General features: G+C 51.4%; 1 protein-coding gene across 1 annotated transcript in view; it reads left to right on the plus strand.

The window, feature by feature from the left end:
• Positions 1-15284, plus strand: part of MRTFA (myocardin related transcription factor A) — a 46003-nt gene extending 30719 nt beyond the window's left edge. The window contains exons 4-14 of the mRNA XM_056341951.1: positions 864-939; positions 1613-1774; positions 3230-3405; positions 3873-4028; positions 4528-4778; positions 5116-5287; positions 5569-6684; positions 7864-8028; positions 10195-10368; positions 10764-10824; positions 11250-15284. Of these exons, the coding sequence (XP_056197926.1) occupies positions 864-939; positions 1613-1774; positions 3230-3405; positions 3873-4028; positions 4528-4778; positions 5116-5287; positions 5569-6684; positions 7864-8028; positions 10195-10368; positions 10764-10824; positions 11250-11749 (3009 nt within the window). The 3' untranslated portion in view covers positions 11750-15284. The remainder of the gene's footprint in view (positions 1-863; positions 940-1612; positions 1775-3229; positions 3406-3872; positions 4029-4527; positions 4779-5115; positions 5288-5568; positions 6685-7863; positions 8029-10194; positions 10369-10763; positions 10825-11249) is intronic.
• Positions 15285-16214: the final 930 nt, after the last annotated feature.

Below are 16214 nucleotides of genomic sequence, written 5' to 3' on the forward strand. Positions count from 1 at the left end.
ACTTTAAACTGTAGAAGGATTGGAACAGGGGACTTTGCATTAAGACCAGTGTCCCAAAGGCTTTTGCTTCTTCCTCCTCTGTTTTCCTGAAATGTTCTTACTAAGTTAGTATTTTGGTGTGGGCAACTGAGTAAGTATGCTGCAGTTTTCTGGTTGACTTTAATGTTTGTCTTCTCTGAAGGCCCATCCTGATGGCCAGTCCTTACCAGGGCATTACCCACTGCTCCCAGATTCACATTCCTGGGCTGTGTAAAGGGTAACATGCTCAGCCCAGGCAGGGTCATCTCTGTACATTGCTCTATAGTGCATTCTTCAAAGATAGAGCTAAAAGAAGCTCTGGAAATGAAATGAGTCTTGTCACAGCATTTAGATTCTGTCTGCCAAGGGGACTGCATGGGGTCATTAGCTTAACAAATAATTTATCTTTCAACAAATAAAAGAGTATGCCCAAACCACAAGTCAGCCCTGAATGCCAGCATTATATCAAAGTGTTTGCTGTGACCAGTGGAACCAGTGCATTTATCTTCAATGTAAAAAGAAATGTCTTGAATTTCACCCTGACACAAGTTAGTGCTGCTGCAGAAAAGGAGAAAAGAGGGCTTCAGCTCTTGAGGAAGTCCTTTCCAGTTTCTGTTCTGTGGGGCAGCAGTGCACAGTTAGGCTGAGGTGATTACAGTAGGAGGTCATTTTTAGAATAAGCTCATTCTCTGGGGCGGGAGATACGCCCCTTCTCTGTTCTGTGTTTATTTAGGTCTTAGTAACAGCTAAAGATGGTTGTTTCTCTTGTTTGTGCTGCCCAAAATTACCTCACTTCTGTGTCTGACCAACTGAAATTGATTCTTGCTTGTCTATTTTTGCTGTAGACAGAGGACTATCTGAAACGGAAAATCCGGTCCCGGCCAGAGAGATCAGAGCTGGTTAGAATGCACATTCTGGAAGGTACGGCAAATGGTATACAGGAAGAGGTCAACAATAAATGTTGTCATGATTACTTATTTAACAGCTTTCTGTTTTGCCTCTGGCTCCCAAGTCTTTCTTTCAGTTGGGAGTGGGCAGAAGATCACGCCTGTTGCATGATTTCATGGGAGGCATTCAACTCTGCTTGCGTGGAGATTCTCAGAAAAATCTGTGATGTGAACTCAAATTGTGCAGTTTTGTGTAGCTGAGCAACAGTGAAATAGAATGGATGTGGATTGCCCTTCTAGTAAGGGAAGACACTGAAAAATATCCAAGAGGGAGTGAGACAGATTTGATCTAGATAGTAAGCACCTCAGTTTCAGAGAGGGATTACTGTGCTGCCACTGAGCACCACATCTCTGGGCACAACTGAAAGGGAAAAGATGAACGAGAATTGGGTGACATCAGTTTGAGAATAGTGAATTTGCCCTATTCTAGAGTCACAAGGGCTACTGTAATTATCTTTATAACTTAAATATACATAACATCTATAATATCTTTATAGTGCATATTTACTGTTATCTGCAAGTATTTTTCTGTACAGTTATCTACTGTTATCTACATTTACCTTTCTGAGTAAAAGTAAAATAATACTGAAGTTCATAGGTTGACCATTGCTGGATTGATGCCATTTTATTTACTTTCCCCCAAACAGAGACCTCAGCTGAACCCTCCTTGCAGGCTAAGCAGCTGAAGCTAAAGAGAGCCAGACTGGCAGATGACCTCAATGAGAAGATAGCGCAGAGGCCAGGTCCCATGGAGCTGGTGGAGAAGAACATCTTGCCTGTGGAATCGAGCCTGAAGGAAGCCATTATCGGTAAGGCCAGAGGAGGATCTGTGCTGGGGGCATTTCCCACAGGTGGCTGTGATTTCCTATCAATTCACCTGCCTGTGTGTGCAATCCCATGGTTGATCTTGTTTTCCTCTCTCAGAATCACAGGCTTTCAGCCCCAAGGATTCTGAGAAGCAGAACTCCCTCTGGCACAGATAATACTACAGAGACATAAAATTGTAGGGAGCACGGCCATTCTAGAGTAACGTGAAAGCAATTGCATACCCTAAAGATTGAAAGAATGTGGAAGATTGCATTCCCTAGATTCTCTCCTTGAAAATCCCTCTCTCAGTGTAACATGTCAGCAACCTTGGTCAGGGAGAACCCACTGCCTTACTCAGAGCAGGGTAGAGAGACAGAATGTAAACAGGTGTGATGAAACAAAAACTGTCTGTGAACTTAAGGATCCCTGAATCCTTCAGAGGATTCAGCCCCTTTAAAAATAAACCAGAACAGATGTAAATCATGCCAGTGCCATTCCAAGGGCTGAAAGGAATGCTGAGGAATAGCCTTCCCACTGCCTCAGCAGTACTGTTTCTCTGTCCCCCCAGACTGAGCAGTCTGTGTCTGTCTGTGGTTATTCATCCCCTCAAACATGCACAGCTACTTTAAAGACAAATGGGACACAACTGTGAGCGAGACAGAATACTTCTCATGAAAAAGGAAAAGGACGGTGTTCTGGGAGAGCCTGGCTTCATGATTTCCCAAGAATTGGTTGAGGAAGAGAAGGAGTGAACTTGTGAACTGGAGTGTTAGAGATGTGGCTTCCTTCTGACTGAGCCAAGTACATCTCTGGATTTCTGTTGCTTTTATGTTAGGTGCGAATGATAGTGTTTTCCTGCCTACCAGGATTAATTTGAGATAATGTAATCTAAAAAAATTAGTACATTACAAATGCACGCTTACGTGAATTTATCTACTGGACATGTAGATAGACAGCAATACTAATAGCAGTCAGGGCTGCCTCTTAATTCATAGTCCTTGTTGCTTGTGGGACTGGAGAACAGTTTGGGATTCTTATCCTGAAGAAGGATTCTACCTTCCACCACAAAGGATGGACACCAAAGAAACCATAGCTCAACCTTACACTGTCTAACCTCCTTCTTCTTTGGTGCCAGATAATCAAATAAGTCATGCCGCAGAGCTGGGTTTGGGCAGAGTTAAGTAGCTTTTCTAACAGTTCCTGATCTTGTCTGCCTAAGAAGCAAGGAAAATGGTTCACTCCAGTCTGCATCATTTTATTCTACTGACAGCACAGACGAATGTAAACACTTAAAACTGATTGATATAGGCTCTGTTCTCTCGTTTTCAGTTGGTGCTTTAAGCACAACTCAAACACGATTCTCTCCGTGCCTTCATTATCTTTGTGAAACATTTAGTGTCAAGTGAAATAATTTCTTATTCTGTGTTAAAGACCGCAGTTGATGTTTGTGTTTTTAGTTGGACAGGTGAACTACCCAAAGGTTGCAGACAATTCCTCCTTTGATGAGGACAGCAGTGACGCCCTCTCCCCAGAACAGCCAGCCAGCCATGAGTCCCAGGGGTCTGTCCCATCGCCGATGGACTCCCGGATTTGTGATCCTCTCCCTAGCACCACTGGCACATCACTAGCTCAGGTGAGAACGCGGTGGCCTCCTGCAGTGCCCTGGAGCTTCACAGCTACTGCTGATTTGTGGCAGAGGATCCTAAAAAATGAGACCGAGGGATCTTTAAAAGGTATAGTCTGTGAGATTTCACAAGAGGTCCTGGCTTTGTGTGGTATTGGTGAAGTCCGGTGGTTATTCAGAAGCCCCTGTGGTGGTGCCCTGCGGGGAAGGGGGGTGATCATTACTTGGTGATACAGTCCTTGTGTGACTGATTCTGGCAGGCAAAGCTGGGAGATACAGGTGTGGAATACTGATTCCTTTTCTGTCCTAAGAAGTTGTGCTGCTTCTCAGGGACGACTGAAGTAGTGGGTTAAAGGAATCTGATTAATGACTTGTAACCTGTGCTGCTTTCCTGTAAGTGGACACTTCCAGGATTCTCTTAAACTGTTTTCTTTCTTGAATGTGTGTATTCATTATGCCTTTTTCTGTCTCTGCAGGGTACATCCCAATTGCAGATTAGTGCAGACTCCAGTGAAACACTTTTCCTACCTGAACAGCCACCCCCACCTCTGCCACCTCCACCTCTTCTGCCCCCTAGTCTTACCAATGGAGTGGCTCTTACTGCTGCCAAGCCCCCACCAACACTCATTAAGGTACTATGTTGGCTGATTTCTTCATTGTTGTAGTCTGCAAGAAGATAAGATGGTTATTCTGAAGGTTTGGAGTTGGAAGTGTTGTGTTAACAAATGCAAAGGAAGGAAAGCTTCTCACTAGTGTTTTCCTCTGACGCTAGCTGTCACGTATTTAATACGTGTTCTGTCCCATGACGTAGTCACCTTCTGTAAAACGGGTCCTGAATGCAAAATGTTTTGAAACAATCAGCATTATCCATAATTAAGAGTCAGTCAGTCTGCACTGGATGAGCAAGTGATCTGGTGTGCTGGGAAAGGTGACCTGCATTATGGTGCAGTGTAAGCTGCTGCAGGTGCTGTGATGATACTGTTGCCTGAGTTAGAGAAGCATGGAAAGACCCTGACAGCAAGTCTGGAGAATTTTGAAATGAAGATCCCAGTGTGTGTTCTGGTTTACATGGGGTGTTATGTTATTTCAGTGTTCCCATTCTTATTTGCTTCCTCCTTTTCTTCTAAATAGCAAAGCCAGCCCAAGTCTGCTAGTGAGAAGTCCCAGCGCAGTAAAAAAGCCAAGGAGTTGAAGCCGAAAGTCAAGAAGCTTAAGTATCATCAGTATATTCCCCCGGACCAAAAACAGGACAAGGGAGCTCCTCCCATGGATTCATCCTATGCCAAAATACTGCAGCAGCAGCAGCTCTTTCTCCAGCTTCAGATCCTCAACCAGCAGCAGCAGCACTACAACTATCAGACCATCCTGCCAGCCCCACCAAAGTATGGGTCCTAAATGGCGACTCCCTCTTAGGAAGCCCTGGCTTTCCCAGTACTGTTACCGGAGACAGTGTGTTCTGTGTGAGAGGTGTGGCGATTGGGTGTAACACGCTCAATCTTGTTAGGTTACAGTGAGCCTCAAAAAGGGCTGGTGTCAGATGAATCAGACAAAATAGGCTGGCAGAGTAAGGGGCATGGGTGTAGTCAAAGGCACTGGTGTGTGTCGATGTCTAGGGTGACACTAGTGACCCAGATGTTTCTGAAAGTACTGTTGGCACTGAGGGCCACCAGTACCTTTCCACCTTGGTTTTGATGCCTGTGTTTTTTATTTTCCCTGCAGGCCTCCAGGAGAGCAGCAGAGTGGTGCCAGTGCCCCTGCTGTACGCAATCTCTCCGCCACAGTCAGCAGCGCATCTTCAGTATCCTCTGGTTCCAGTGGGCTGATGCGACAAAACAGCAATGCTGCGGTGGGCAAGCCTGGCTCTCTCCCTGCCAACCTAGATGAGATGAAGGTAAATGTCCTGTGAGGATGCACAGCCCCTTTGTTGCCATTGTCAGAGGGCAGTACTCAACAACGTTGCTGTCCCAGAGCAGGACTAAGGCAGACCAACAGAAGTTAGTGATAGCAGCTGGTAGCACTACCCTGCAGTCTGTACCTGAGGTGTCGGTTTGTTGGCCTGGAGGAGAATCAGTTTAGTCCTTTGCCCCATGGCTCTGGTAGCTGTTAATAGTTGTTCTGCTTAGAGTGTATGTTCTCTTAATGTTACCCTCTTTTCCCCCCTCCCCGTATCAGGTAGCAGAGCTGAAGCAAGAGCTGAAGTTGAGGGCCTTGCCTGTCTCAGGCACAAAGACAGACCTAATCGAGCGTCTCAGAGCTTACCAAGAGCAGAACGGTACAGCTGGCCAAACAACCCCCACTCCCAAGCCCAGCACAGCAGCCATCCTCCCAAAAGCTGCCGAAGTGGTGGTGGCCTTCCCAGCTGCCAGGCTGAGCACAGGGCCAGCCCTGGTCACCACCGGCATTGCACCAGCAGAGGTAGTTGTGGCCGCAGTCACCAGTGGCGGTGTGATGAAGTTTGGCAGCACAGGCTCGACTCCTCCTGTTTCTCCAACTCCTTCTGAGCGCTCACAAATGAGCACAGGAGATGAGAACTCAGCCACCGGAGACACCTTTGGAGAGATGGTGACTTCACCCCTAACCCAGCTCACCTTGCAGGCATCTCCAGTGCAGTTCCTGGTGAAGGAAGAAAGTTCCAAGTCTGCTTCCTGCAGTGTAAATGCAGCACCCAGGTCAGAGCGGTGTAGCACTGGTAACAGCAGAGATGCAGAAGTTAGGGACAAAGACCAGATGCTGCAGGAAAAGGACAAGCAGATTGAGGAACTCACCCGCATGCTGAAGCAGAAGCAGCAGCTGGTTGAGATGCTTAGACTACAGCTAGAGCAGGAGAAGCGCTCTCAGCAGTCACTACCGGCCCCAGCGGCTGCGGGAGAAGGAACAGCCCTTGCCTCCAACCCGGTAGCATTTGGCACCCAGGTCAAGAGTGAAAACAGTTTCCTGAGTTGCCAATCTGCAAAGCAATCCAGTGGCCAAACAGACCAATTCAGCCCTGCACCAACCGCTAGCCAAATGGACACTTCGAATCCAAGCCCAGTGCCAAAGAAAGCTGTGATGGTGAAGCAGGAGGCGCCAGCCGGGGAAGCAGAGCTGCCGTGCCGGTCCCACAGCCCGCGGCTTTTCCTTGGCCAGCAAGGGAGAGCCCTGAACGACCTCATCAAGGGCACCCCTCCCCCCACCCTCATCACTGACTCCACAGGGACCCACATCGTCCTCACTGTGACCAAGCAGAGCGCTGAGAGGCAGGGCCTCTCGCCCCATGGGAAGGCCGGGAGTAGCTGCCCAGCCTTGCAGGTAGGCAAGGGTTAGAGCACGTTCCTGCTGTAGGCACTTGGGTTCCTCTCTCCCTCTTCCTGCTCCCGTGGCTCAGGTTACCACAGAAAGGCTTAATGCAGTGGAAATTCAATGCAGTAAATGCTAAAACGGCTGAGTTGCTTGCTGTGGTGGCTGGTGGATCATGGCTTTGTAAAACAGAGCAGTGTAAGCAGATCTTCAGCAAAAAGACCGGAATTTGAAAATGATGGACTGTGTACAGCAATGCACGACTGACTGTGTGCATCACAAGCTGTTCAGCGTTCTTCCAAACACATGGTTCTGCCTTTTGTCAGGCAGGATCTCGGGCTTGGAGGACAAGGGTTTGCTGCCACATTTCACTAATTTTTGAAAGAATGACTATACCTGTGGTAGTGAAAAAAGCAGACTATTTTTCACCTCTTGTCCTTTACTGGAGAGATCATAGTCAGAGTGGTGGATAGGTCACCTTATCTACCGAGAGCTGAAATCAGACCCTGGGAGCAGACAGTTTGATTTTTGGCTGCTCGTTGTTTTAATGCATGTCAGTATTTTAGCGTTAATGGAATGGAGCCTTTCGTCAGAGATGATCTACTATTCCCCTGTTGGCATGAGCTCAGCACTTAACAGAAGTGTTCTGAGTGTTTCTTCCAGGAAGGGATAAATATGCCCAGGTTTTATGGCATAAGTCAAACCCCAGCATCTTCCATGGCGTCAAGGAAGATTTTCATTCTCTGCTGCTGCATTTCTTGCACGTCCTGCAGAGCAAGTGGCGGTGTCTACCATTAGACACAGGCACTGAGCAGACTGCATTTGCTGTGTAGCAAGTGAGATGCTAGGCAGTTGTCTAAATATCAGCAACCAGTGTCACCCTTGATAGCCCAGGGTATGTGTCTCACCTGAACTCCAGCCGCTGCTCCAGAAAGGCACAGGTCCTGTGTCAGTCTGCCAGCTCTCAAGGGGTGTCATGGATAGCCCAGGGATTTAGACTGTTACTGCCTCCTCTTTTAGGACTCTGGATCCCACCCCAGTCTGATTTCTCTGCTTAGAGAAACAGAGCAATTGACTGAATTTCCTAAAGAGTGGGGGAAAACAAACTTTATAAAAACCTTTAAGAAATACAAGCCTTGCTCCATGTTGTGTCTGGGGAATAACTTATCACGGATACTCTTTACTTTCCAGAGAGTACAATCATCACCCACTAAAACTTCCAGCCAACCACCATGTCAGCTACCTGCAAGCACCCCTCAGCAGCCCACGCAGCAGCAGAAGCAGCAGCCCACACAGCAGCAGAAGCAGCCCGTGAAGCAGCAGCAGCCCAGAGGACTAAACCAATCTGTCAGAAAGGTAGCTCACTGTCTATTCGCTTTTATTCCTTGTCTTTCTTTTGCCTGCTGCTGGGGTTTGTAGCAGCAGCGGGAAGGGGACACACACTGGCCAGAGACCATCATCACAGCAAGTGAGATCTCAGCAGCTTCTACCAGAGCTTGCAGCTGCATGGAGTGTTTCGTTTTCAGCTTGAATGTGGCAGCAGAAGGGGTGCCTCTCCATTCTCCTGCCTCCTGCTGAACTAGCTGCAATGGAGAGCCCATCGGACGTGAGGTTTCAGGAACACTAAGTTTCCATGAGATCTTGTCCCCTGGACGTGCTTGGAAGTGACGTTTAGGTTTTACAGCAAAGAGTTCTGGGCTAAACCCTGACAGTTTAGTAGCCTTCCGCCCTTTGGTTCCACATCTGGGCGCAATACCAGCTGGTGTTTTAAACAAGGATTGTCCATCAATTAAAAATGATGAGAGGTCAGAGTGGGCAGCCTTGGTTTACAGTGGTGCCCCTGATTCTTGGAGGAGCGCTGCTGAACTGAAAAGGTGGTTACTGCATGGAGAGGGAGTGATGTGGGCACTATGTCTGCTACGAAGGTGGCGTAGGAGCTCTGAGAGGGGCAAAAGGATGTGACCTTCTGCTCTCTGGTGCTGATGAACATGCTGTGATTTCCATTCCCGTGCCTTGAGCATACCTGTGAATCATCTCTTTGTGAGGTGCAGTGCTCATTCAGGAAAGAGAGCACCTCTGGCTTTACCCCTTCTCCGGGTGATGGCTGTAAAGAGGCTCTGCTGTGCATCTCCTCCCTTTCTAGCCCAGTTAGCTTACTGACATGTGGATTAGATAACATGTAGATAACATAAAGGTAAGATACAAAAAGATTATGAAGTGGTTTTAGAGCTTGGAGGGTCAATTCTGAGTCAGATCCTGGAAAGGACGTGTAGATAGGAGTAACTTCTAGTGTGGTCAGAGTGGGATATCCACTTTGCAAAAAGGGTCAGTGCCTTGGTTTGCCTTGAGACCTTTGAGGAAATGCAGAAGGTAAATGAAGGCACCTTCTCCCTCTGACTCCCTTAGCTCGTGTGCTGTGGAGGCATCTGTAGTGACTTTCCTAATCCTTTTGCCTCCTTGTAGGGTCAGAAGCCAGGTCTGCAGGTGGTCGTGGGGCAGTTGCCCCCCACCATATTATCTTTCTCAGCACCTTCAAACCTGCAGCCCTTCTTCCCCAATGGTTTCCACAAGTGGTCCCTGAAAATTGGTGCTTCTGGCAAAGCCAGCTCACCCAGTGTGTCAGAAAAGGTACCCCCCCCGCCCATCCCAGTGGCGTGTGCCACAACACCAGTTTCCAGTCCCTCTCAGGAAGAGAGTGGACCCCAGAGCAGTTTTGCTGGCCAGGGCTTGGGGTTCCTCAGTGTGACCTGCAGGTCACAGAACAGATGAACAGCTTTCTGGGGAAAACATGATGGGTTAGAGCATCAACATGTACAAACGTTGAAACTGGCATTCAGTTACTGCCCAGGGATCAGTGTCCAGGGGAGCAAGATTCAGTGTGGATCATGTGTAACTGCTGTAGAGGCAAAGACCTGATCCATGTTTTAATTTTCTTATGGGCAGTTGTGTGCTGACTCATCTGGTAAAGCTGAGTCATGAGCACCACTTCCTGCAGCACTTGGGGTTTCCTTTGGAGGTCCCTGGTGCTGCTGAGGGCTCTGGTGTTCTCTGCCCACCATCAGGCTGCAAAACTTGCTGCTAGTGAAGCTTGATTATGTCCCCAGGACAGGTACTGCAGAAGGAGGTGGGTAAAAGATACGTTCTGCATATACTGCAGTAGGCTGAACATAACAAGGAAAGTGCCCTCTCGGAAGTGCTGGAGGAATCCTCCACTGGGACATATGAGGCTCTCCCCATCCAGGAACAGCCAGGTGGTGGTTTGTGGCATGGTTTTAGCGTTAGAAAAATCAGCAGATTTCCTTCTGTGAGTTAGAGGGGAAATCTGTTTTCCCCTCTTGCAGCCGGGGCATAGTGCACAGAGTACACGGAAGAGGCCAGGCTGCTGGGAGCAGAGCAGTGGAGACCTCTGTGCAGCACTCGCCATGAAAGGGCGGTGATGGTCTCTCAGAGCAGCTGTGAGACAGGAGCTGATGTGACTTGTGACTTCCCCCTGATCACCCCTTCTGCTTTCATTCTAAACAGCCCTCATCACAGCCCGGCTCTCCTGCTGCCCCTTCCCCATCTCAGATGGACCTGGAGCAGCAACAGCACACATCGCTTTTTGGAACTCCTCCACCTCCTCTTCCTGTTCCCTCAGTCCCAATGAAAGAGCCACCAGGCTATGAAGAGGCCGTGAAGCAACAGCCAAAGGCCCAGGTGAGAGCAGTTCTCCCTGATTTCCTTGGAGAGCAGGTGAAAAGTTGCCATTGTAAATCTGCTTAAATTCCTGATCTGGGCCAGTAATAGAGAGTGGAGCCACAACTGCACCTTCCTAACTGAATTCCCTCTGGAGGGTTTGGGGCAGACCCTAAATCATAGGTAGAGATCCCAAGTCACTTGCTGCCGGCTGAGTGTTAGTACAGCGGTACCTTCCCATCCAGTAACAGCCTGGGGTTATGGAGGATTCTGGTGCCAGGCCTCTGTGCGCTCGTTCTTGCTAGATAACAGCCCCATCCCTGGGACGACGGAGGAGAGCCGGCAGCCAAGGGTGTTGCTGCGGGTGGAAGCTTCCCTGGTAAATAGGAAGCTAATCCTGCGCTTGCTTTCCCCAGGAGAACGGCTGTTCCAGCCAGCAGATGGATGACCTGTTCGACATTCTCATCGAAAGTGGAGGTAAGGAGTCAAACCCAGCATTTCCCAGTCTTTGGGTTTGAGCCTGGGGCTCATAAAGCACTGGGGGGAGAGAGTCTGGCGTGGCCCAGGTCTTTGATCTGTGTCCCTGTCAGCGCCTCGAGCACTGGCAGTACTCGTCAAGGCACTGAGGGAGTTGTCAGTCAGGCATTAGTGTGGTGGTCCTGCTGCATCAGATCTGGGCACATTTCTTCTGCGATACTGCACAGAGCTTGAATTCCCCGAGGTGGGCTGAAAACTCCCCGTAGCAAGCCAAGCGTGGGTACAGGATGAGTTTCCTTCTCCCAGGTGGTGGTCAGTGGTGGCTCAGTCTGGGAGGTCCCCTTTGCCCTAGCGGGTGGCAGGAATCCTTTGGTGTTTCGCCAAACTTTTCCTCACCCTGACCTGGCTATTTGTTCCCTGTACAGAGATTTCTGCTGACTTCAAGGATCAGTCATCCCCAGCTGGAAAAGAACCACCCGTGGCCCCAGCCTGCTCCCCACCGCCCAGCAGCCACCATTCCTCAGAGCTGGCGGTGCCAGTGTCCTTGGGGCAGCCGGTGCCTGTGGGACGGCTGGAGGACTTCCTGGAGAGCAGCACTGGCCTCCCGCTGCTGACGGCAGGCCACGATGGGCCAGAGCCCCTGTCCCTGATTGATGACCTCCACAGTGAGATGCTGAGCAGCTCGGCCATCCTGGACCACCCGCCTTCACCTATGGACACCTCGGAATTGCACTTTGCTCACGAGCCATCCGGGGGGATAGCCCTGGATCTGGCTGAGGCTAACTTGGACAGCATGGACTGGCTGGAGCTGCCAGGGGGGCCCGTCATGAGCCTGGCTCCCCTTAGCACTGCGGCTCCCAGCCTCTTTTCCACAGACTTCCTTGATGGACACGATCTGCAGCTGCACTGGGATTCTTGCTTGTAACTCTGTGAGCAGAGACTGAAGGGAACGGGAGCGGGAGGGCGCAGGCATGCAGGGGGAAGAGGCCAGTCAACCAAAAAAAAAAAAAAAAAAGAAAAAAAAAAAGAAAAGAAAAGAAATGAGCTCCTAGTATTTGTACTCCTCCCCCAACTGTCCTTCCTGCACGAAGCCAGCAGTGGTGGCGAAGGCAGACCCACTGCCTGAGTCACTGCTGCCTGGGCAGCGGGCCAGGGCAGGGCAGGGAGAGCAGCTGCTGGGGGGAAGAAGAGGCTGTAGGAGCTGCGGGGCTGGTGGCCTCTGGCCCCCTCAGTGCAGCCTAACCCAGCTCGGGTGAGAACGGGACCGGCAGCCCCTCTTCCTGCGGGCAGGAGCAGTGATGGCAGCGCATGGGGCACGGTGCTGCTGGGCCTGAGTTCCCTCGTGCCTTGCAGCGGGACACGGCGTGACTGGGCCGGGGCTGCTTCCAGCAGCGGCGCCCCACACCTTGCTTGGAGTGGCAAAAAAAGGGGGTTGTGCTGCGCAGCACGGTCAGTTTGATGGTTGCAGCAGGGGATTCTACCTCTGGAGCAGGACACGAAGGCAGGAGTGCTGGCTGGGAGCTGGAAGGGCTGCCCGCTGCACCACCTGCCGTCTGTCGGGGAGGGTCTGGTCTGCCGCAGGGCTGTGAGGAGCTGGGCAGAACAGGCACCTTTTCCAAATGTAGCCAAAGGGAACCAGGGTTTCCCACCAACCTGGTCATGACTAAGCTGGTTTCCCAAATATTGCCGAGCTTGCAGAGGCCTGCCTGCTTGCTTCACTTGCTTTGGGCTGCAAAACAGATTCTTAAGGTGCTAAAATCCAGGTCCTTACTTGTTAAGTCTGTCCTTCGCTGCCCCAGACCTGTGGCTGTGCCTGGAGGCCAGCCTTCAGGCACACCTGGGTCCCCAGGTGAGCAGGGCAGTCAGCCTGGGGGGGGGTTGGGGACAAGAAAGCACCCCCGTGTCCTGGGGAGCTGCGGGGCACGGCTAGCATTGAGCAACATATCATTAGGGGCCATGTGCAATCTGTCTCCTGCCTTCAGCTGTGCTGTTGCCTCCCTGCAGCAGGTGCCCCAGTGGAAAGAAGCAGCTGGGGGACGTCAGAGCCCAGAGGCAAGGAAGGGGATGTGGCACCGCAGAAGGGGCGTTGTGTGGCGCAGCACAGGCCCTGGCCAGTAGCGTGACTGTGAGGGCCCCTTTCTGGGGAGAAGGGGGAGCCTAAAAGCAGGTAATGGGCAGCTGACCTCTGCTCTTCCTTCCCTCCAGGCCCACGGGCTAAAAGGGAAGGGCGGCCTCCTGTGAGCTGCCACCCCGCATCCAGCCGGCTGCTGCCATGCGGGGCCCCGGGCTGGCACCTGGGGGTGGCTGCTGGCCGGGGGGTGGGCGGGCGAGTACCCCAAGGCCCCAGAGCCACGGCGGTGCTATTCCTGGGGCAGGGTTTTGCATCGGAAACCCAGGCCTGTGGCTCTGCTGTGCTGTTACTCCTGTCACCTCGAAATCCCCGTGTTTGTTAGTAGTAACTCGCCACCATCTACCAGGTGAGAGGCAGACGGCTGCCGTGCCCCACACGGCTGCCGTGCCCCACGGCTGTCCCTGCTTTGGCCCGCAGCTGGGTCCATGCTGCTGGGGCAGGGGGAGGTGGGGGAGGCAGCTCGCAAGGGCAGGGCTGGAGGCAGTGGCTTGTGAAATCTTACAGACTAAGGTGCTGTCCCTGCTCAGGCAGTGGAAGGATAAACTGCCATCCTTTTTAATACCTCCTTGAGGATGCTGTTCCCACTTTCCTCTGCAGTGCTGCCCGCTGGGGAGGGGTAGGTGTGGGCAGGCACATGCTGCTCCCCTGCCCCTTTGGTACCTGGCTCTCTTCTCAGGAGGCCTTGCCGCATGCCGGTACCTCTGCTCCGTGGCCGGGCAGGTGAATGCCAGACCCGCACCATGTGGTGTCAGCCACTGAACTGGCAGCCAGGTGGGGACATGCCTGTTTTGCAGCTGGGAAAAACTTCTGCTTTCCTGAGCCCTATTTGCTTGTTAACTGCATGGGAAGCAAGTTCCTTAATCATTTGCAGGGGAGCCTGCTGGCAGCTTCCTTCCTTTCTCCTCCCTTCTCTCCTCTCTTCCCCCACCCCACTTGTAAGCAAGTCAGAGCCTTTTATCTGCCTCCCTCCGTGTCGGAAAGGCTACCCCCCCCTTCCCCCCCACCCCTGCCTGCTTTCTGTCACCCAAGCTACACTGTCATGTCCTAAAAATAAGGGTAACTGGGACTGGTGGGCACCCCCTTCGCCCTCCCTCACTTCTCTCCTGGTGCAGCCCTGATGCTGGGAGCAGCGGGTGCATTAGCGGCCTCCTTACGCTGCTCACACCGGCTCTCCCCAGGGCAGCTGCCCAGCCGTGGGACCAGGTGGGCACAGGAGGCAGGTGGTTTCTTTGGAGGAAATGGTGTGGGGGGGTGGGAGGATCTTCTAGATGCTAAGGGGAAAAAAGTGAGGCTGCCTGTTTGTCAAATTCAAGCAAAATCAGCTTTGTTGAGCCCACAATGAGCAGTAGGCCCCCACAAAAACCAGCTGTGTGATTTCTTTTGTACAAGTAATTACAAAGCTGCAACCAGTAAATAAAGAATGAAATTACCAAAGTGCAGTGAGCTCCTAAGGGAAGGCAAGAGCGCCTCACCTGCAGTCTTGGCCTGACCCAGCTCTGGTTCCTCATGCTGGTCCAGGCACCCCAAACTTTGTTGTCAGAGAGATGCCAACAGCAGTTACTGATTTAGCCCTTCCCTGGGGTTGCTGGTGAAATGCTGAGCTCACAGCTGCTCCCTTTCACCTTTACCCATCCACCATCTGTGAAACGCTGGAGGAATTTAATTAGCCAAACTTCGCCCAACATACTTGAAATTGGCTGATGAGCTTCAGAGCCCTCAAAGAGCCCAGATGACACAAACCCCCAAGCCTCACCTCCTGAGGAACCCAGCTAACCTGCCAGAGCCCCTCTGCACAAGGGGCTCCTGCCAGGAAAGCGAGCGACAACCCTGTGCCCTTGGGCAGAGGGGAAGACGGTGCCTCATCCCAGGAAATAGTAGAAAGTCTTTTCCCCAAGCAGTGCCCGGAGCAGGCTAGCCCAGTTCTCTGCTTTCTTGCTATTATTTGTTTGAATAATAGTTCAATAGTTCTTTGTCAGAAGAGGTATTCCCCTGGACATACATTTTTGCACCCATTGGGAAAAACAAAGTCTGATGTTCTGCCTCTACCTTGAATGTAATCCTGAATCTTTCTGCTGTAACCACTACTTGTTTGTAATGTGTATTTGACTAGCACGCACTCTCCCTTCCACTATGCAGCAAACGGCGAGGGGTGATCAGCACCATCAGAGATGGATGGTGTTGGGGCATCAGATCCAGAGTGAGTTTTCAACTGGAAAAGGATAAAAGTGACAAGTTAACAGGGGAGAGAATGGATCTTTAAATTGAATTATTTTTTCAGTTACAAATATTTGAAAAAAAAAAATCCATTTTATTAAAAAAATTCCAAACAGTCGCGTGTTCAAAACCTTCTCTGCTATGCTGGTGGGAGGGCTTGGGGCCACTCTGCCTTTTCCAGATAAGGGCAGGTGATCCCTCTGGGTTTTTCTCAAACCTGAAAAAAAAAGAAGCTTGAGTGGTGGTGCCTCATCCCTTCTTATCTGCAAGGAGATTCCGTCCATGTGTGGAAATTACCTACTCTGCAAAGAGAAGTCGGTCTTACAGTAGGAGAAGCATGGGCAGCTTCTCCAGCCTCCCCCAGCCCAGTAGGCTGGTCTGGGCCTCAGCTGTTAACAGCGATGAGGTGGCCCTGCAGCCTTCCTTAGCCCAATGCCAAACTGGAATTACTTTGACGAAGAAACGCTCTCACATCAGCAAATACGCTGCAACTTCCACCCTCCCATGAGCTCGGGCTTCTGAACACAGTTCTGAGGCCAGTGTTCAGTTACCGTCCCACTTGACAGATGAGACTCCACCTGCTTTTTCTGGAGAAGCTTCTTGTTGTAGAGACAACACTGCTGTCCACCACCACCCAGCCCCGCTCTGCCAGCCCCTCTCCCTTTCCTAAGGGTCCTCCTCCTGCAGCGTCACTTCACCCCCTAGTTTTGTGTATTCCCTCCCTTTCCGGGGCTCTGCCGTGGAGCTGCACTCCGGGCAGGACTGGTGGCTGCCACCACTGGTGGACAACTGCTCCTGCCCCGGCCGCTGCCTGGCCTCGTGGCCTGGAGCGACGCAAGTGGCCATGCCAGCACAGGGTGAGCGGAGACCTCGGCCCGACGCTGGCAGCAGCCAGTGCAGACGCGCTTGGGCCAGTGCGACGGGCCCATCCCTGGCAGTGCTCAAGGCCAGGCGCGGGGGGGCTCTGAGCAACCTGGGCTAGTGTAAGCCCACCGCAGGGCGGCTGGACTACAGCTGATCTTTAAGGTCCCTTCAAGCCAAACTA

Source organism: Falco biarmicus, chromosome 5, assembly GCF_023638135.1.
Source record: "Falco biarmicus isolate bFalBia1 chromosome 5, bFalBia1.pri, whole genome shotgun sequence".
Taxonomy (NCBI): domain Eukaryota; kingdom Metazoa; phylum Chordata; class Aves; order Falconiformes; family Falconidae; genus Falco; species Falco biarmicus.